The sequence below is a fragment of the Chenopodium album genome, chromosome 5 (genome assembly GCF_948465745.1).
Source record: "Chenopodium album chromosome 5, dcCheAlbu1.1, whole genome shotgun sequence".
Lineage (NCBI taxonomy): Eukaryota > Viridiplantae > Streptophyta > Magnoliopsida > Caryophyllales > Amaranthaceae > Chenopodium > Chenopodium album.
Genome location: NC_137838.1, coordinates 78277785 through 78299926, shown reverse-complemented (window position 1 = coordinate 78299926; position 22142 = coordinate 78277785). Strand labels below are relative to the sequence as shown.

Here is a 22142-nt window from a genome sequence, read left to right as displayed (position 1 = left end):
GACAAGTACGTCCCCAATGTCCAGTCATGCCACATCTATAACATGTGTCTTTTCCTTTTGTGGTGGCTTGATTTTTGTTTCCTTGTTGATGCCCCCTTTGAGTGTTGTTTCTAGGGGGAAATTGGCCTCTACCACGGCCATAACCACGTCCACGACCACGTCCGCGGAAATTTCCACGACCTCTGCCACGGTTATTATATTTTCCACGTCCACCTCTATGAGCAACATTTGTCTCGGGTGGATTTGAGCTTTCTACAGCATTTGTTTCATTGAATGCTTGAGACCTAGTTGGTCTTAGGTTGTGATTCTTCAACAGAAGATCATTATTCTTTTCAGCAACCAATAATGTAGAAATAAGCTCAGAATATTTTGCAAAGCCTCTTTCACGATATTGCTGTTGCAATACAATGTTGTTAGCATGGAATGTAGAGAGTGTTTTCTCTATCATTTGTACTTCAGTGACTGGTTGATCACAATATCTCAATATTGATACGATTTTATATAATGATGAATTATAATCACTGACAGATTTAAAGTCCTGAAATCTCAGGTTTGTCCACTCAAATTGTGCTGAAGGAAGGAGTACCCTTTTATGGTGGTCATATCTTCCTTTCAAGCTATCCCATAGTTCTCTGGGATTTTCCACCATTAAATACTCAGTTTTCAAACTGTTATGTAAATGATGCCTTAAGAGAACTATAGCTTTTGCTTTCTCTTGATCAGTTGGAACTTTAACTTGAGCAGGGGCATCTTTTTCGTTTCCTGGGATGGTAATTTCTTTGATTGTATGTTCCAATCCCTGAGCCTTCAAATTCATTTGGGCATCAACTGTCCATTCAAGATAATTATGTCCAGACAAGTCTAATACGTCAAATTGTCTTTTCATCAAGTCTCCCATTTTAACTACAATCAAATAGGTAATTATTATTAAGCCAATTAAGCAAGTGATAATTAAAGTAATCAAATTGTAATCATAATAATAATCCATTTAAAACATATTTGCTTCTCCCCCTTGGGTTATTATTATGATTTACATAAAGTTAAGCTAAAATTAAACATGATAATTACGTTAGTTAAACAATGACAACAACAATAATAACAATAACAATGATAATAATAACAATAACAATAAATACTACTACTATCACTACATCACCGACAACGACAACAACAATAATAATAATAATAATAATAATAATAATAATAATAATAATAATAATAATAATAATAATATTAATGACATACATTAATGATAAGACAAAAGAAATATTTATTATAACAAAATGCACTTATAATCTACCTAGAAGACAAAAAAAACTTGAAGTACTACGGAGATTACATGCATGAATTCTCTTTGTCGAAAAACCGAGCGCTACTTATGTAAAATGATGAAAATCATCATTGCCATTAATAAAACTACTAGGGCCATAATTAAAACTAAATATAGTTTTAATTTCCTTAAATCTTCTTCGAAAGTAAAGGGGTGTGGTGGTTGTCGGTTGTCGACGGGGAACATGGTGTATGACCGGTGTAAATGGAGGAAGAAGAAGAGGAGATAATTTGGGTAAAGTTTAAGGAGGGGATAAGGTTTGTATGGTGAAATAAGGGGGTGTAATCCGCCTTTTATAGGGGGGTAAATTATCCGTTTCAGCTTTACACTACTGTAAAAATATCATACAATGTTCTAGTAGACTGGTAAAATAATCGTAATCAAACTATTAATATTTACAAACGTAAATAAGTATCACACTGGGATGCAAGCCGTAGTGGTCCGAGAACCCTAATCTATTCATGAGGTCAAGGGTTCGAAAACTGAAAGAAGCATAAAAGTGTGTAATCTAAAAAATTAAATAAATATAAAGGCTGCATCATTTTTTTCATTTTAGTAATTATGCACAAGTAAGTAAGTATAAACATGATTTGTGTGACCATGAAATTTACTCTATTAACATGCATACAACAAATATTTCCACATGCAAAAGTAATTATATATTACTTTCTATAACCATGCATGAGAGTTACCAAACTAAGTATCATAAATAAGGTATGTATTGATATCCTCATTTTTAATCAACATGGCTAATAATGTGGAGTAATTTTGTGGAGAAATATATTGTGAGTTTCTGGTATAGAGGATCCCATATGGGCAACTATAGAGCATACTCCTCAAAATATATTTTGTGAAGGAAATTGAATCTTTGTAAAAATTGGATAATCGGTATAAGTATACCTGATTGAAGATGGTGCTGATAACGTGTTATGAAATATATAGAAATTAGAGGATTAAGAGAAGAAGGTAATAAGAGAAGTATTACTACTTTTATGTATTACTCTTGGTAATATTTTTGTGCATCATACAAGTGAAATTACATGGCTATTTATAGTAGTAAGAACCACTATTACATTGTGGGCTATAACCTTAGAGGGTGGCAATTAGGGTTGGCTACTACATTAAATGCAATGAAGAATTGGAGTGTGGACATTCACACCTTGACTAATTTAATTAACTCTTAACAGAAGAAGAATTTTGTGTCTTTCTCTACTTTGATCTTTCAAAGCACTTCCAAGCTTTTTCTTCAAACTGAATTGTACTTCGTATATTAGTTATTTATTTTTATAGGAAGTATATATTTAATTTATATTCTCCACCTTTTTTTATTTATGTTTTTTCTATTTTTAGGAAAAATAATAATTCCAAACCTTACATGATAGATTAAGTTATTAAGATAAGCATGCATATAACTCAAGTGGTATTGCAGCAACGACTTTAGGTGCATAAGATTTAATGGACATTGTGAAACTACAGTAAATAGTATAACTTGACATTCTATACGAGAAATACTACTACGGATTAGTAATATCATATCCACAAAGCCATATGTAAATGAAAGTATTCTACTTTAGGATAGAACACTTTTTTTTTTTTTTTTTTTTTTTTTTTTTTACGACGGCAACTAAACAAAACAACTAGTTTGAAAAGCTATGTAAATTAACCCTACATATATTAGCAATCTGATGGGCTTGTACGATCTGATCTTTTCCTACTTTGCAATTGATACAGCTCTGCAGCAGCTCCCTGTTTGTATCAAATCTTGAATTTGTCCAAAGAAGCATTACTTAAAAGTACTATTTTTTTATTGTTTTTTTTTTTTTTTTTTTTTTTGTTAGAAAGAAAAATGATTTCATTAATAAAAACTAGTTAAAGTACACATTTGTAAAATCACACAAACAAAAGGATCATATGAAGTATGAGAATACTTTTCTAGGAAAAATCTACAAGACTTTACCTCTGAAAATATTATCTAAACCCAAAAATTAGTTACGAATATAATTTCACCAAATTTTAAAAATAATGTTCATGCACTACCCATGACTCACTAGCATGTCTCTCATGGTGTGATATACTTGTGACAAGTTAAATTAATATCGTGCTATTTCATAACCGTTACTCATGCTTGACCTGACCCAACCCAACCCAACCCGACCATGCCTAACAAGTAACGAGTATGAAACTATAAATCACCAAGATTATCGAAAAGAATTGAAAGTTTATGCCTTATTTAGATGATAACAAAATTTAATTGCGAATGAATTCTAACCGTTGATATAATCTAGATCTGACGTGTCAAAGATCTTCCTCCTATGTTTTCATTTCTTCACCCTCTCTCTGGAGCTTTTCACTTTAACGCTGCACCTCTCTCTCTCCTCCATTGAAGCGTACTTCGAGTTCTCCATTGAAGCGGTTTTCTGAGCTTTCTCTCCTCCATTGATGCAGTTTCTGAGGTTAGATGTTTTCCCCATTTTGATTTAATCATCAAATATCTATTTCACAATCTAGGGTTTAGTTTCGTACTGTTGTTAACATTTTTTGTCAGTAAAATCAATTTAGGGTTCTTTAAAGGTGGATTATTGGACTTCTGATTATAATTACTGTAGTTTTGAAGGATTATAACGAGCGATTTTGTTGCTTGAATTTTGCTTTGTGCAAATTTACGTTGAATTCTTTAACGAGGAGATTTTTTTTATGTGATTTCGAGCTTAATGTGAAAATTGAGTCAAATTTGGTTGCTAATGTGTCGCATTTTTCGAGCCGAATCGAGTCTACGAGCCGAGCCTTCATGAGTCTAGTAGAGACCCTGCCAAGCTTGGGTTTTGAGGGTTGTTAGAGCTCTGAGCTCAAGGCTAAATCTGATTAAGCTCGAGCCGAGTTTACTGCCCGGGCCTTTTTTTCGGAAGGCCGGTGGTTGGCTTGGATAACGCAGTGTTGCGTGCCCGCCCCTCCTGGCCTGGTTCAGGGACGGGCATGCATGTATGAATTGGCTAGATGGTTGGATGTTTGTTTATTAAAATGAGGGTGCTTTTTCTTGTTGTTATTGTTGATTCAGCTAGAGATTCGCGGTAGTTTTGGCAACTATGGCTTCCAAAGGTCCAAGGTCTAAACTTGATCACGAGTCAAGAGCTCGACGTCAAAAGGTTAGATGATTTTTATTTGTTTTTCTCTTTGTTCAATTTCAAGAGTTTCTGTTAATTAAGGTCTTATGTTGCAATACTTGCACATGCAGATAATCTATTTTAGGTGTTATAAGCAGAACATTGGAGTAATTGTCGTATGTTGGAACTATAACGGAAAACGTGCTCGAATTATTATTTGATTTTTAAAATCTATAACTTGATGAACATTACACTTACATGTGCAAAATAACCTATATTTGTAGAGTGCAAGTTCAAATTCCACTTGGTGTTACTGATCTGTTGGTTGTTGTATGCGTGAAAGTATTACAAATCGTGCGATAGCCTGAGCTAGATACGTACTGATCATAATCCAACTGCTTTCATGCTAACATAGAGGGAACAATTCAAGGGAGGTATCTGGGGATTACTTAAAGTTAGTTCCATTACTGGAAATCATTCTGGCTAGCTAAGATGCCTGAAGTTTCTGACGGAATAAAGCTCTTTTATTATTTAGCAAGAGGATACTTAACGTTTACAATATGTTCCGTAGAGGTGCCATGAGCCCATGATATATTGCTCGATAAATATTGTATTTACAACATTCTTCAATAATTCCATGGAGGCGCCATATGATTTTGAAAATTGATTCACTTAGCATGTGATATTAATTTTAATTTTAATTAGTCCATCATAGACAGGGCTTTAACAGTTTAACTCCCGCTATATAATAACATAACATAAATAATTTTCTTAAAATGCTACTGCATTGATATGAGTACCATGCTAAAAGGATTTATCAGCTGCGCCTTTCTTTACTAATCAAATCAAGAGTAACATAACTTCAGAATACATTATCCTTGTCTCCTGGAACCATGCTAAATGTCAACTTAACCATGGGTTATGTGTGATTTTGTTGCTTTAGTGTGCCTTGCCATCGGTTATGACTAGTTCCAGACTCATCAATATATGGTATTACCTTTTATCTTCTGTTATAATATGCTGTACTATCTCTTGCAGGCACTTGAAGCACCTAGAGAACCTCGCCGCCCCAAAACACATTGGGATCATGTTTTGGAGGAGATGATCTGGTTATCAAAGGTCAGCAGCTGTGTTTGTGTGTTGTAATTGCTTTTGTTTTGAAGTGTTCTTCAGGTTTGCAAATTTAGAGATGGTGTGTCAAACCAGCCCAAATTTAATTACGATTTTTTTTTTTTTTTGAAACCATTATGGCAGGACTTTGAAGCAGAGAGGAAATGGAAGTTAGCACAGGCAAAAAAAGTAGCTTTACGTGCAAGCAGAGGCATGCTGGATCCGGTTACAAGAGAAGAAAAGAGAATGAAGGTTTAGCTCATCAACTTTCTATTTAGTTGACAAAAGATTATAGTTCACTTGCACAAGCACGAATGTAAAATTGTTTGAATATATTTGTTGTTGCATGTTATTAAGGGCCTGTTCACATTTACTTAATTTCAGTTCAGTTCAGTTCAGCTCCAATCAGTTCAGTTCAGTTCCAATCAGTTCAGTTCAGTTCAGCTCTTAATTTCCCTCTCACATAAAATATTCATTTCAGCTCAATTCAGTTCAGTTCAGTTCCAATCAGTTTAGTTCAGCTCAGCTCCAATCAGTTCAGCTCAGCTCAGTTCAGTAAATATGAACAGACCCTAAGTCTACTACCTTATGCCAATTAAGACAATCCTTACTGTTGGCGCATTCTGTTGTACATACCTGTTAACAGTCTAAAATTATCGTCTTTCTCGATTTTCTCTCTTATGCTGGTCATTTTTAATTAAACAGGAAGAAGAGCAGCGAATGAGAAAAGTTGCACTCAATATATCAAAGGATGTCAAAAAATTCTGGACTAAAATTGAGAAGCTGGCAAGTTAAAAAATATGTGGAATTGGTATTTTCTCTTAAGATAGCTGCCTTGATGTATGAAGCTCTCTAACTTTACACCTGCTCTGAAAATCACTTATACAGGTGCACTATAAGCATCAGTTAGAGCTTGATTGTAAAAAGAAGGCGGCGCTTGACAAGCAGCTGGAGTATCTCTTAGATCAAACTGAAAGGTGGTCTCGAAATGACCTTTGCATGACCTTTATTGTCTTTTTTGGTCTCCATATGTAAAGATTATATGGTGTTACAGTTGAGCATGTGGAATGATGAGGAATGAACAACTTGGTGGAATTCACAGGTATTCAACTATGCTGGCAGAGAATCTCTTGGGCACGTCAAACACCTGTCCTTCAGGACAGACATCAATTCAGGAGAATACTAGTTACTCTCAGCAGAAAGAGAATGATGAAAAACCAGTGGATGAAGGATCTATGGAATTGCTTGCTGGTAAGTGGCAATGTGGTGTATTTTGCTTGTTTTACTTGCAAACAAGAGATATTTTGCTTGTTTTACTTGCAAAGAAGAGTGCCTTAATATATTGGTGATGATGCATTTTCTTCAGAGGCTAAATCAGATACAGAGATAAAAGCGGATGCTATGGATGCTGATGATGATTATGATGTGTCATCTGAGGATGAAGCGGTGAGCTCACAACTCTTCTACTGTTGCCTAATATATGGAAATGTGGTATAGTTTTCTTAAGGTTTTCATTCTTTTGGAGATCCTATCATCAAAATTGAATTGATGAGAATCTATGTGTTGTTATCGATCTTAGTTGGAAATTTAATGTTCTTCAAGAGGGTATCTTTATTAGTAAGAGCCCTTAGAGGTCTTGCCCCTTGTGCCACATAATCAGTCGAGTTTATACATTTGGTAGTGAATTTACCTGGATTAGATGTTTTTTATTGCTATTGAATGTTTAATGTGTTCCAAGATGAAATATTGTATGTAGTTTAGAATTGAGTGGTAAAACTTAATCTCAAAATTGAGCAGGCTTAGTGGACCAGAAGGAAAAATAAGTTCTTGTATTTCAGTTAGGAAAGTGAGTGTAGCTCCAAAACTTTATAGTGAGTTGTTAAGCTGAATTTTGTTCTGTTTAGATTTAAACCTGTGCAACACTTGCTCTTTTCTTCATTAATGTGATTAATTATATGCGTGATTAGATCCTTCGGTTTTGTGCTAGCTTTCATCTTGCTTCAGATATTCCTCCTTCCTTTCGGTCTTTTGGGTCTAGGGCTTAATCTAATTCCACAGAGGTGGTCTGATCAAACTTGGCTATTTACTTTAATTATTATGCCCATGTTGAGGGCTTGTCCATTGTACTCATATCTTCAATTTTTTTAAGCAATGTCTATCTCTTGTTTATGGTCATGTACTTATCTTCCATGATGTGATATAGGAAGATGACGAGCAGACTATTGAGGAAGATGAAGCTCTGATTACTGAGGAAGAGAGATTAGAAGAGTTGGCTGCCCTACAAAATGAAGTAGACTTGCCACTCGAGGAGCTACTCAAACGCTATTCAGTTAGTGAAGGTAATCTACTGTAAAAGTTGTGATGTCTTGTTTGGGCATTCCCATTTTTGTTGTGACTGCATTATTAGAGTGAACTATTGTTGAAGCTATCCTTTGTTTTAGCTGAAGAAAGTAATGCTGAGTTTTTCCTGTTGTAACAGGGAACTGTGATGAGGTTGGCCCTGCTCAGGGTAAGTCAACATCTTGATTGTTCCTTTTAAAAATATTTATATATAGGCTCCCTTCATTTCTATCACATATTTTTTCCCTCAGTTACCAACTTAATTAATTTCTTTTAATCTGTTTGTTTGTACATCTTCCATGGTGGATTCTTTGCTTAATTTTAGTCAATGGAGAACATTATCCAGAGGGACGTCAAGTTTCTGTTGAAAGCCCTGATGAGGCTGGTTCAGGTAAGAGTGTGATCTGTGAACTGACCAAGTTTCTGTTAGTTTTTGGATGTTACTAATTCTCAACACGAGAAAGCTCTTGGAGTTTATGATTAATCTGTAAAGCCTTTCATAATTGGCTTGTGACTTGCTATAGGTGATGAAACTGATACTCTTGCTGTAGCTAAGGTAGATGCTGACTGCTCATCAGAGTTCATTAGTCGTCGTTGTGTAAGTTGTATGTGTTTATATGTTGTTCTTTTGTTATGAAGGTTTAGAGACCTGTTTGATCCAAAATATTTGTTTCCAGGAAAAACGCAATGGCCATGTATCTGAAGTTGAGGTCTGTTCGCCCAAAAATTCACCTGATGTCACAACTACTTCTGATTATGTAGATAGGGAATATAATTCTGATGATGAGCTGGTATGTAGATTCTTTGATGTAGTTGACTTGTATCATCTTTTATTCCTTTGGCTGAGTGAAACTGGCAACTTACATTAGTTGATTTTGTTTTTTGTTCCAATCTTGTTGGTTTGAATATTTGCTCAATATATGTTGTCCGTATTAACAAAATGGGAAACATGTACTCAATTAAGGGACACAGTTACATTAGTATTGTGCTAGTTTTCAAGGAAAGTTGTATGTTTTAAAAGTCAAACGATGGAGCTGAAAGGGAGATGGGAGTTTGCAGGCTGGCTGAATTTGCAAGGGATTAGGGGTTAGAGTGCCAACCAATAGGCTTGTGGAAATGGATCAGGAATTATAGGACTGATTTCTCTCCCAGAAATAAATTTACATCAAATTGTGTTTGTCCAGGAAAGCTCATGTATGTTTTAATGACTCAGAAGATCGAGCTGAACAATAGACAGAAGTTGCAGGCTGGATATATTAGCAAGGGTTTAGGGGTGGGAGTATTGACCAGTAGGCTTATGGAACAGGAGCAGGAAGTACAAGAATCCTCTCCCATAAATAAACAAAAAAAGGGAAAGATTGAAAAAGAGATTGAATGACTACCTTGTTTAAATTCTGATTTTATTTTTCTTTGAATAATGTGAAAAATATACTATGCCATACAAAAGACCCAGTGTCCAGCAGTCCAGGAGAAGTAGAGTATAAAGAGCTCTGGAATTCTGGATGTACGCAGTCTTTTCCAGTTGCCCCTATGATGTAATAAGTCATGTGAAATGGGGCTTTTGGAGTCTGAAGATAGCTGCATCTTTTGCGCGTCTTCTGATTGACTTTGAGTGTTTGGGTAGTTTTTGTTGGGTAAATAGTGGTTTAGAGCAGATGCTTAATGTTTGTTTGCATATTTTCTGCTGCTTTCTTTTACCTTATTTGCTTGTTTCATGAAGCTTTGCTGATGTGTTCTGCACTGTCCAGGCAGATGACGAGTTTATCATTGCCACTGGAGAAGAGAAGGTATGGCTCTATGTAACATTGCTGATGTGTGACAGTAAGATGTTGTAAGCTGGTCCATGTCTACTTCACATTTGCTTTGTCAATTCGTCATATGCTATTTAGTTTTATGTTGGAATCTTCGCGATTGAACATGATTTATCTTGCACCATCTTCGTATCAACAAAAGTTGTTTACAATTAATATAGAGAACTATATTCCAATGCTCTTTCACTGCTCTCATAATGTACTTCATTTCTAAGTCCCTATTTCAGCCTTTTTTTTTTTTTTTTTTTTTTCTCATAAAAAGAATTTTGGCTCTAATTCAGTCTTTTGATTTGCATACATGAAAAACAATCTGGACTGGTTCTGGCATGATTGGTTCTAGTCTATCAACAAATGAATGAGTAAATCTTTGGTTGTTATTTTCCTGGTAGAACCTTATAGACAAGTTTTGATTTTTCTTGAAGTTGATGCTTCAACCATAGAGCTTGGTTGCTGTTTCCATGAATTGTGGTAAAAGGTCAGTGATGCAGCATCTTATGAATCATCTAGATTACTGGATCTGTACAGTTTCTCTTTGTTCCTCTAATTTTAAACTTTTTTGATTGTTGGAAGAGAGAATGGAATGGAAAGAGTCTATGTTAGGAATGAAAAGGGAGTTTGTTTTGAATTAGGGTAGTGAAAAATTTAATTAGTATTTAGTAGCTGAAATTACCAATTTTATGAGGAAGTAAACTAAGAGATGAGTTAAGAGCTATAACCATCTATTTGCAACCATTATAATTGCCAAGGATTTGACTACTCCTGCTTACAAAGTTAGAAGTATAGGTAGGCTAGGATGTGCATAACCATAAGATGATGATTAGGGAGGATTTTGTGGTACATTTGAAAAGGAAGAACTTAAAGGTTTTTTAGGTCGTAATCCTCCTTGCCAATGTCCTTTATTTGAGCCTTTTGTATAGCCAAATCAAGGTATTAGGTTCTGGGTGATGTTGATGTTTCTTGATTTGTACCTAATTACTTCTAGATAGACAGATAGTTCAAGGGCATGAGTTTTCTAAGCTGTTAACCTTCCTTCTGTAAATGGGTGACACCCTGCTGGTATGTTTTGGATATATCTCCTTTATATGATTAGAGAGGTTATAATGGAATGAAGATATATCTGCTGCTGTGTGCTTTTTGGTAAATGTTTGATTGGGGGTGGAGGAGATGATAACTTGTTGGAGAAATTCACTTCTACCTTTTTCTTTGGAGACTAGAGAAGAAAAAAAGGGGGTGGGGTACAGCCGGCAGAGGGAGGACGGGTGTTTTTTTTTTTATTAGAGGGGGTGGGGTACAGCCGGCAGAGGGAGAAGGTGTGTGTGATTTTTTATTCAAGAGGGGAGGAATCGACTTGCTTCAATTTTAATTCGTAAAATGCAGTGGTTCTTTTTATCTTAGATTACTGTTCGTAAGTTTGATGGGAGTTATGGAATTCTTTCTTAATGAAGTTGTTATTACTGTTTATATATGGGTGTAAGCTGTATATGGGTTTAGTGTTATTCAAATAGGATTACCCTGTCCTTTTGTGATCTGTGACTATGCTTATTGATCTAGTCTTAAGCTTTTTGGATCGACTTAAATGGCTTCTCATCTAGTTTTATGAGGAGGCTTGTCTACGTATGGCAGGAGTAAAGGACTGCTATATAAGTGGAGTAGTGTGGTGCAATAGAGAAAAATGGATGTGCTATAATTTATCCAGTAACTCACTTATATTAAAGCCACTGCCCACTGCCTTAAATAACTTCTGGTGATGAACAATATCATTAAGTCATCTATGTAGCATAGTGTTCATGTATTGTTATGGTTCATCTTACTGGTAGCCTTGAAACAACAAAATTACAAATATTATTGTAATAATATGCAATGCATTTACATAGGAAATGGTGGACTCATTGAAAAATTTAGGGAGTTACATGTAAAGGGGTAAATGTTCCTAGCGTAGTTACTAGGGAATAAGTATTCTTTCTGGTGGATTTGGAGTTGATCATATTTATCCATTCTAAGTATTTTCCCATTTATAATGTCCAGTGAAGCTTATCATAGATTCACATGTCCTCTCTGGATGTGGTAATTGGATAGTAGGGGGAGAGAGGAATGAGATAGGTAGACAGATCTGACATCCTCTCACCTGTAGGTTCTCCAGCTGCCACCACTCTAAAGTATGCAGATCACCTTCATAACTTTCTTCAAGCTGTCATTGCTTATTGTCCATGGTGATTGCCTGCATCACTGACCTCTTATTTTATGCCTGAAATAGATCTGAGTGACTAGATCTAATAGAAGCCCTATTTTAGGGTGAGGGAAAGGAAGAGGAAGTGAGGTGCTTACCACTTACCAGTGTCTTAGAGACAATGAGCCTTATGTTGGTGTTGGAAAATGACCTGAGATATTAAGATGATGTTATCTATGGTTGAAATTGTGGCAAGGAGGGGATGGTAAGGAGATACTTGGGTTTTGGGGTGGGGGGGGGGGGGGAGAAGGGTGTTAGAATACTTGGAAAATATTGATTATCCTTACATGTGGAGGAGTAGATTACTTGTTCATTTGTTTAATTTATTACCCTCAATTGGTCAATCCACCCTTAAATATTTCCAGAATCGTTACTCTTTGATTATTGTTGCTCCTCTATCCCTTGATCAAGGTACCCCTTTAGTCTCTGACATAGCTTGTCCATTTTATATGAAGGGTTTTATTTTATTTATCTATTTATTTTTGTAATTCAGTTGTGATGTCTTATGACATATCCCTCAAAATATCACTTCCATATCTATGCTCTTGTCCTGGTTGCCGTGGGTTGAAAATAACCCAAGATATTATGCAATTCTTACTGCTTCTACTTGGCTATAATACTGATTTGTATTGCTAGGATGATGAGACAACCTTGGTCGAGGAGGAGGAGTTGGCAAAAGCAGAGCTTAAAACGCCTGAAGATGAGGTATGCACCATTGAATGCAAGCTTAGATTTTTTTTTTTGTAATTGTTGTCTATTTAGGAAGCTTTTGTATATTAATTTTTTCTTGGTGTGTGTTGGTGTTGGGCAGATTGCATTATTGCAGAAAGAAAGCGAGATTTCCTTGGAAGAATTGCTTGCAAGATATAAAATGGTTGGTTTCATATCCTATATGCTTTTCACACTCCAATGGCATGGTAAACATGTTATATTTATCTTTGACTCATTGTGCTTCGTCTATCAGGATTCGTCCGAGGCTGGCTCTGCTGATGGTGAATCAGATTATTGTTCTGCTCACTCTGACATAGAGAGTCATCCAGCTGAGGAAGTGTCTGACAAGGAAGCCCAAGATATATCTGTAGCTGCAGATGACTCTGGGGAGATTAAATCAATTTCACCTGTCCCTGATGAAGAAGCTGTTGCTGGTCCTGTGATGAATTCTGAAGAGGAGAGTCAAAGAGAAGCTAGGATTGCTGATGCAGCCGCTGCTGCCAGGTCTGCACAACCAACAGGAAATACTTTCTCCACGACTAGTGTTCGGACAAAGTTCCCCTTTCTTATTAAATACCCTCTTCGTGAGTATCAGCATATTGGGCTTGACTGGCTTGTTACCATGTATGAGAAAAGACTTAATGGTATTCTTGCTGATGAGATGGGTCTAGGAAAGACAATTATGACTATTGCATTGCTTGCCCACCTGGCTTGTGAGAAGGGAATATGGGGGCCTCATCTCATTGTGGTGCCAACCAGTGTCATGCTTAACTGGGAAACTGAGTTTATGAAGTGGTGCCCTGCATTTAAGATCTTAACTTACTTTGGGAGTGCAAAAGAGCGCAAATATAAGAGGCAAGGTTGGATGAAACCCAACTCTTTCCATGTGTGCATCACTACTTACAGACTTGTTATCCAAGATTCAAAAATTTTCAAACGAAAGAAGTGGAAGTATTTAATTTTAGACGAGGCTCATTTGATAAAGAATTGGAAATCTCAGCGTTGGCAAACTCTCTTAAACTTCAATTCAAAGCGACGCATCTTGTTGACGGGTACACCATTGCAGAATGATCTAATGGAATTGTGGTCTTTAATGCATTTTTTGATGCCCCATATCTTTCAATCTCACCAGGAATTTAAGGACTGGTTTTGCAATCCTATATCAGGCATGGTGGAAGGACAAGAAAAGGTGAACAAAGAAGTGATTGATCGCCTTCATAATGTCTTGCGACCATTTATTCTGCGTCGTTTGAAAAGAGATGTTGAAAAACAGCTCCCTATGAAACATGAGCATGTCATATACTGCAGACTCTCGAAGAGGCAGAGAAATTTGTATGAGGATTTCATTGCTAGTTCAGAAACCCAAAGCACTCTGGCTAGTGCCAACTTCATTGGTATGCTAAATGTTATAATGCAGCTACGTAAAGTTTGCAATCATCCTGACTTATTTGAGGGTCGCTCTATCACAAGTTCTTTTGACATGGAGGGGATTGAGATGCAATTGAGCTCAAGTGTTTGCTCAATGCTTTCACCTGGTCTATTTTCTTCCACAAATCTTTCTGGCTTGGGGCTCTTATTTACACATCTAGATTTCAGAATGACATCTTGGGAGTTTGATGAAGTTCAATCTATTGCTACTCCTCCTAGTTTGATTGAGCATCGTGTTTGTCATAGTAATCTAGAAATTGTTAGGCCTAGATTTAAATACGGGAAGAAAGGTTGTGGGACTAACATTTTTGAAAAGATTCAAAAGGAAATTCTTAATGTGAGATTAAAAGAAGCGGAACAGCGGGCTGCTGCCATTGCATGGTGGAATTCATTAAGGTGTGAGAAGAAGCCTGTATACTCAACAACTCTACGCGAGCTTTTGACAATAAAGCATCCTGTTTACGACATACAATGCCGCAAGGCAAACCCTGTGTCTCATGACTATTCGTCAAAGCTTGCGGACATTGTTTTGTCACCTGTGGAGCGATTTCAGAAGATGATAGATCAGGTTGAATCTTTTATGTTTGTTATTCCAGCTGCACGAGCTCCACCACCTGTTTGTTGGTGCAATAAATCTGATACATCTGTTTTTATTGATCCAAGCTACAAGGAAAAATGCTCTCAAAAATTGCTGCCCCTTTTGACTCCAATACGTCCAGCTCTTGTTCGAAGGCAGTTGTATTTCCCTGACAGGCGTTTGATACAATTTGATTGTGGAAAGCTCCAGCAGCTTGCTACTTTGCTGAGGAGATTGAAAACAGAGGGTCATAGAGCATTAATCTTCACTCAAATGACAAAAATGCTTGATATTTTGGAAGCTTTTATAAATTTGTATGGATATACTTACATGCGTTTGGATGGATCAACTCAACCGGAGGAGAGGCAAACTTTGATGCAGAGATTTAATACAAATCCTAAAATATTTTTGTTTATTTTGTCAACACGCAGTGGAGGTGTCGGAATAAATCTTGTTGGAGCAGATACGGTGATATTTTACGACAGTGACTGGAACCCTGCTATGGATCAACAAGCTCAAGATCGTTGTCATCGCATTGGACAGACCCGTGAAGTCAACATCTACCGTTTAATAAGCGAGAGCACCATTGAGGAAAACATCTTAAAGAAAGCAAATCAGAAACGAGCTCTTGATAACCTAGTAATACAAAGCGGTGGCTACAATACTGAGTTTTTCAAGAAGCTTGACCCAATGGAGTTGTTCTCAGGTCACAGAATAGCTCCCATTAAAGGAATAGGAAAAGAGAATAATTCAGATAATGGGGTTGAGGTTCCTGTTTCTAGTGCTGATATAGAGGCTGCTTTGAAAAATGCTGAAGATGAGGCAGATTACATGGCACTGAAGAAGGTTGAAGAGGAAGAGGCTGTAGATAATCAGGAATTTACTGAGGAAGCAATTGGGAAGTTGGAAGATGAGGACCTGGGAAATGAGGATGTTATTAAATCTGATGAAGCTGCAGACCAGAATGCATTGGTTACTGTTTCGAATGTAGAGGACATTGCTGTTGCAAATGGGAATGATTTGGGTGGAGAGAAGGCTCTCACGTTAGCATGCAATGAAGATGATGTTGACATGATTGCTGATGTCAAACAGATGGCAGCTGCAGCTGCAGCTGCTGGACAAGAAGTTTTATCCTTTGAAAATCAATTACGTCCTATTGATAGGTATGCAATGCGTTTCCTGGAGGTTTGGGATCCCATAATAAACAAGGATGCAATAAATTATCAAGTTCAGTTGGAGGAAAAGGAGTGGGAGCTGGAGCGTATCGAGAAGTTAAAGGAGGATATGGAAGCAGAGCTTGATGACGACGATGAGCCTCTTGTGTATGAGAGTAAGTTTTTCCAAATCATAATGAATTTTAAGCAGTTTTCTGCTCTTTGCCATCATATTTTTTCAAATGATTCCTGCATTATTCTTTAGGGGTAATAGAATTTGCTGAGCTTGGTTACTAATAAGGATCTGAGGAGTGCACTGATTCTCTCACATTTTATTCCTTTGTTTAGTTATGCACTACATTAAATAATGTTATACTAGTCGCAAAATAATGTAAAATTATATTAGTACCCCGATTGTCTTTTAATCCCAACGTGAGGGATGCACAAGAGAGGAGAGGATTCATGAGGAGAGAGAGAGTGAGAATCTTTGTCCAATAAAGTTGCAGTAATTTTACAAATTACAAAAAAGTTTTACGTTGCAATTAAAAAGGAACTGAGGAAAATCTTTGATAAGAAAAATAAAGTAGGGACATTATTTGAATGTTTCCATGGTGCCCATCTCCCCCAAAAAAGAATCAAGATGGCATTTAATTATTTATTATTCATGTTTAGTCTTTGTTTCCCATGGTTTAGAAAGAGGCTGAATGGTTTTGAAAAGGAACTAGGACATAGACAAATATTAAGGCAAGGATTTTCTTTCTTACCTCATACACTAAAAGCTGAAAATATAATATGATTGCTGGCCTTCGCTTGTTAATTTTTTTCAAATCAAATCATGGATCTGTATACTTCTGTGATTTATTGTGTGATAGGCCCTATAGTGGCTTGAAGTGCATGTGTTACATCTGGTAGTTTACATAGTCTATAAACAGGTAATACCAACTTTGATTTAAGCTCCAGCTTTCATTTAAAACTCTTATTTGAACTCCTTTTTATCAGAATGGGACGCTGAATTTGCTACCCAAGCTTATCACCAGCAAGTTGAGGCTTTAGCTCAACATCAGGTCGGTGCTCAACTTTATATTAGAAACAAAGCAGCTGAAGGGTCTAAAAGTTATTTGCTTGTAATATTTTGTTCTGTTGCTGATTTAACATTATATCTTTACTGTAGTTGATGGAAGAACTAGAAAGCAAAGCCAAGGAGAAGGAAAATGGGGAGGAAGTGAATGGTGATTTCATCAAGTAAGAGAGCACTCTGATGTTTACCTGTCTTTCCTTAAATGCAAAACTTTCAATCAAGCAATGAAAATCATGAATTACTTTATCTATTTACTTTGGTTATAATCCTGTTTTGTCAAAATACTTTCAATGCAGGAATGAAGCATCTGGTGGTGGTAAATCTAAGCCAAAGAAAAAGAAACCAAAGAAAGCAAAGTTCAAATCTCTGAAGAAGCACTCTTTGTCCTCCGCATCCAAAGCTCTTAAAGAGGATGACGTAGTAGAACATCTGTCATCAGATTATGAAGATTATTCTCATGAAGCAGTTGATTGTGCAGATGTAAGCCCAACTTTTATCATGTTAAAAAAGAAACGAAAAAAGAACGAAACTGCTGCTGCTGAAGAAGAGACATCCACAAAGATCAAGCCCAAAAAGGCCAAGAAGACTGCTCTTGTACCCACATTGCCATCGATGGAACCAAACTTGTTAAGCATGTTCAATGAAGAATCAAGAGATTCAAAATCATGTGAGGATTCTACTCTTGATTTAGAGCTGAAGCCTGCTAGCAGGGGTAAAATGGGAGGGAGAATTTCAATTACAACTATGCCAATGAAGAGGATATATACTATAAAGCCCGAAAAGTTGAAGAAGAAGGGGAACTTGTGGTCAAGTGACTGTTTCCCTTCACCTGATTCCTGGTTGCCACAAGAGGATGCAGTGTTATGTGCTCTTGTACATGAGTATGGCCCAAATTGGAGCTTGGTTAGTGATACTCTCTATGGAATGACAGCTGGTGGTTTTTACAGGGGACGATTTCGACATCCGACTTTGTGTTGTGAAAGATTTAGGGAACTTGTCCAAAAATATGTTTATGGTGTCGCAGATTCTCTCAATAATGAAAAATCAAGCACTGCTGGACCTTCAAAGGGGTTACTGAGAGTTACTGAGGTAAGAGTTTCTTACAAGAATTTGTATCAAATCCCCCCTTCCTTCCCTAGCAAACACACACACACACCCACTCACCAGTTTGCTCAATCATATTTCTACAAGCTCTGGGGCTAGCTTACTTGTGGACTTTTTGGAACGAGTGCAAAAATCTATTCATATATTAAATGTCCTTTTTTCAATGTTTTGATTTATGATCCATGGACTACAATATTATGTAGAATTTCTGACTTGTGGAAGTTGGGGACGCATCTATTTCAGCTTTCCATTTAGATATTTTAGACTGCTGGATCATAATTCATGTGGTTCATGTAAAAATACTTATGGAAAAATAATGTTCAATTTTTGTGTTTCAAGATTTCTATATGTTTGGTGTGTATGTTAAGATGTGATTTGGGGTGACTTCCATGGTATTTGTGACTTTATACTTAAGCCTGGGTCAGTTAGTTTCAAACTTCAATATGTCTTATCCTCATCTTATCCTGGTCTTCTGGAATTTGTGGTGTTTTCCTTCAAATATCATGATTGTTTGATGTTATCATATTTCCCTGTCCTGTTCTTGCCCTTTGACCTGCAACCCGGGGAGGGAGAGGGTGGGGGGAGGGGGGTTTTCTTTTGAATTGTGACCTTGGACAGGACTAAAAAACCTAAGCAATGAAAATGAAAATTCTCAAAGGGATGGTGACTTGGTGAGTAGTTAGTGGAGTGGACATTGGACTCGTTCACATTTAACATTAGTATATAGCAATTAAATTTGAACTGGATGACAGCTTATACGTAATTAGTAATAATTGATGCACTATTAGTCCAAGCAAGGTTCCTATCCTGCACAGCTAGTGTAGCAGTCAAGTGGTGGCTGCCTCAATGATACTATAATGAGTACTTATTCCTTGATAACCTTTCTAAAGCCTTCTTTAGATTGAAAAGTTGGAAAAACTATTTATGTTCCCTCCATCCATTTTAAGTGCCACATCCCTCATCGATATACATATACCAGTTTAAGTTCCACAATTACATATTTGGAAATTGGATATGTTGACACATCGGCTGAATATGTTATCTAAATTCAACAGTTAGCTTAATTACTTTGTGTTATGGGCATATGGGCTGTGTGGTTCTTATCTGCTTAAATCTTTAGTGAATATAGAGTAATACCTTGTGGGGAGGATTCTAATCTTCATTGGAGCAGGAAGCACCCTGAGTTGAGTCAATATATAATTATGCAGAGCTTCATGTCTGCGGGTTGGACATTATTGATTATACTTGTGTGTTTAGCTTTAAGCTTAAGCTTTAGCTTTGAGATCCTGATGCAGGAGTGAATTCAGCTTTAGAGTTTAGTCTCTCCATTAGCTATTCAGAATCAGTTATGAGTTTAGTCTCTCCATATATCAGATTCTAAGTTTTTAAATTCAATTCTGAGAACACACCCAATGTAGTGTAGGTGTGTAGCTTAAGCTTTGAGATCCTGACTCCAGAGTGAATTCAGCTATGGAGGTAAGTCTCTCTATTAGAGATTCAGAATTCGTTATGAATTTGTGTCCCTAATAAATCACTTAGCCGCCTTACACCATTATAACAAATTCTATCCTAACTTTGAATTTAGAACACATCCAGAGTTTAAGCAAGCTGTCAAATATTTTTAACATACCATCTTTTTCTAAAAAAACTGTTTTTCTGTAAAGCTACACTATTGTAATTCCTCTCGTTGAGTATTGGATGTACCAACTACAGAGCCCTTTTTAAGTCCACTTTGAAACTTGCGACTAATGGACTAAAAGTGAGAGCAGTCCATCAATTGAGTGTTTCTTATTACTTCCCTTGGCAGTTTTGTCAAGATCTATATTAGCAAAGTAAAATAGGATTGCTAGAAGGCAGAAGAAGAGATCTCCAGCTACTGACTCTAATAAGAAAATTAGATTCACCATAAAAGTAGGGACAACCTCGGCTCCTGTAGTCACAACTTCCTTTCCTAAAGATCGAAAGAGTAAGAGCTAATCTTTTTATCTAACCTTACATGGGGCTACCTGTGAACCAAGGAAGAAGATTTTACAGCCAACTAAGGCATTCAGAGTATACTGGGGATTGACTTTCCCTTCCTAAAATATGTTATGATTCTTAAGAACCTTTGCATCTTGTTGCAACTGCTCAGATTATATTTTGTGGCAGGATCACATTCGGGTCCTGCTAGATGCTGCTATGGAACAACCTGATTCCGAGTTACTTCTTCAAAGGCATTTCACTGCTCTGCTCACTTCAGTATGGAGGATGACATCCTCACGTGATCAGCAAAGAAGCCGTTCAAATGCCCATAACAGCTTGTATCCAAGTCCAAGCATAAGGTTGTTTGGTACATCTGTCAATCCAAATGCTCAAAATTCAACCAAAGGGATATCTAAGAAAAAGTTTGATTTGGGTCAGTGTGGAAAACTTATACATGGAGCACTGCTTGATGTGGAGAGTGTGGGCTGGAATGACAAAACCTCCCAGTCCAGCCAGATGGAAGAGGACCCACCCACTATTGAGAAATTGGATGTCACAGTGGAGTTCAGAAGAGAGAGAGCTGAGATAGGTGACTCCAATGTTGGTTTTCCATCTGTGGTACCATTGTCAATACCTGGCTTGGATCCATTACCACCTGTTAAATCACCTTCAAAGGAAAATCAACTTAGGTCAACTCAACATCTGGCTGAGAGTCGTTTCAGGTATGTGTTCTATTCCATGGAATTGGTTGCTGAAAGCAGTAGGTTTGTGGCCTCCTTGGCAACCTCCTAGTTGAGTTAAGAAACATATTAAACATTGTAATACGACTCGTTTCTGTAGCATCTTCTTCATACTGAATGCATTTTCTTAAAACTTGAATAGATGAGGAAACCAAGCATTAGAATGTTTAACTATAGTTCTTGGTGCTTTGTTATTACTAATTTCTGGATCCCAAGTGGTGGTCCATTGAGCGGGAACTCATGGACTCATTTTGGTAATGTCAAAAGATAAATTTTTCAGGCCACAACACTTGTATTCTAATACATATTTCATTGAATATTTGTTTTTGCAGGGCCTCTTCAAGTGCATGTCTTCATGGTTTATTTGGTTGGGCATCCTCTGCTTTTCCAATAATTGAATCTCGTAACCGCTCGTCACTAAAATCATCTTCATCGGGGAAGCACAAGCTGGCTTCTGCTGAAACCAGTAGACCTTCCAAATCAAAGGTCAGAAAAGTTGCAGAAGCTGCTGAGGCTCATATCCCGTTTGCAGAACCATTGCTCCAGTTATTGCCCACCATACCTAACCCTCCAAGTACCATTTCTGGTTCAAATCCTTTCGGAATCTCAGATAGTTCTTTAGAGGATCATTCAATTGACCCTCCTTACATTGCAGAAGAAATTCCTTCATGTACAGAGAATGTTGAGATAATACCCCATTGCTATAATCCCAGCTTCATTTCAGGTCTTGAAGATTGTTCGTTGACTGATTTTACGGATATTGGGTAAATTAGGAACCAACTTTGGTATATGTTGAATTTGGGTTAGTTTTTAGCTAAGCTTGGCAATTGAGCCCCCCAGCATGAAGAATTACCATGCTGGCTCTCTGGCAGTTTTGACCAACTGATTGTGCGTTCGGGTGCACTATTGAACTGCACAGTTCTTGCCCTCTCATGCTTGTGGTAGCTGCATTTTCCTCAGTTACTCAGGATAACACAAGGGCCTAAAGGCTAGCTTCCGGAGAGTCGTGGTGCACACAGACAAATTTTAGAAGGCCACTGAATATGCAAAGTACAAGAGCTTTGTGTTGGTGACACATTTTTCCTGATGTTGAGGCTTAGGTATGCAAACTAGCTTAGCGGCAGCATTCTTTGGAGAGTACAACTTCCAGAGTATACCATTTTGTAAAGTAGTTAGGCATCAGTAGTCCTGATGAATAGATGTAGCTCTTGTATATATAATATACTAATTTGATTCTAGTGTGTAATCAATGGTCTCTTGGACTCAAAATGCATAATACCTCCTTTTTTCCTAATTTAATTAATTAATTATTTAATCATTCATCGTCCCTTCTTAATCACCCGAGTAGCATATGTTCCTTCTGCAATGCTAATTAGCAACTTAGCACATACGATGATACGAAGTATACTACTATGTGTTGAAGTAGTCTTAAATTGTATGAGCAGAGGGAACATTGTCCCACATGGTAA

At 36.9% G+C, this 22142-nt stretch overlaps 1 protein-coding gene across 3 annotated transcripts; it reads left to right on the top strand.

The window, feature by feature from the left end:
* Positions 1–3650: 3650 nt before the first annotated feature.
* On the top strand, positions 3651–21995 carry LOC145632411 (protein PHOTOPERIOD-INDEPENDENT EARLY FLOWERING 1-like). Of its 3 annotated transcripts, none has more exons than XM_081684779.1 (22): positions 3651–3783; positions 4386–4473; positions 5470–5550; positions 5686–5793; positions 6247–6327; positions 6430–6518; positions 6644–6792; positions 6908–6987; positions 7745–7880; positions 8021–8050; positions 8207–8272; positions 8406–8437; positions 8559–8672; positions 9630–9668; positions 12556–12624; positions 12731–12793; positions 12884–15965; positions 16789–16853; positions 16961–17031; positions 17164–17956; positions 20120–20655; positions 21006–21995. In XM_081684779.1, the coding sequence occupies exons 2-22, from the start codon at positions 4414–4416 to the stop codon at positions 21439–21441; spliced, it is 6180 nt and encodes a 2059-aa protein (XP_081540905.1). In that variant the 5' UTR covers positions 3651–3783; positions 4386–4413; the 3' UTR covers positions 21442–21995. The 3 variants fall into 3 exon arrangements, with proteins under 3 accessions (XP_081540905.1, XP_081540904.1, XP_081540906.1); XM_081684778.1 differs by having other exon boundaries at positions 8406–8479; XM_081684780.1 differs by lacking the exons at positions 3651–3783; positions 4386–4473; positions 5470–5550; positions 5686–5793 and having other exon boundaries at positions 6291–6327; positions 6596–6792; positions 8406–8479.
* The last annotated feature ends 147 nt before the right edge of the window (positions 21996–22142 follow it).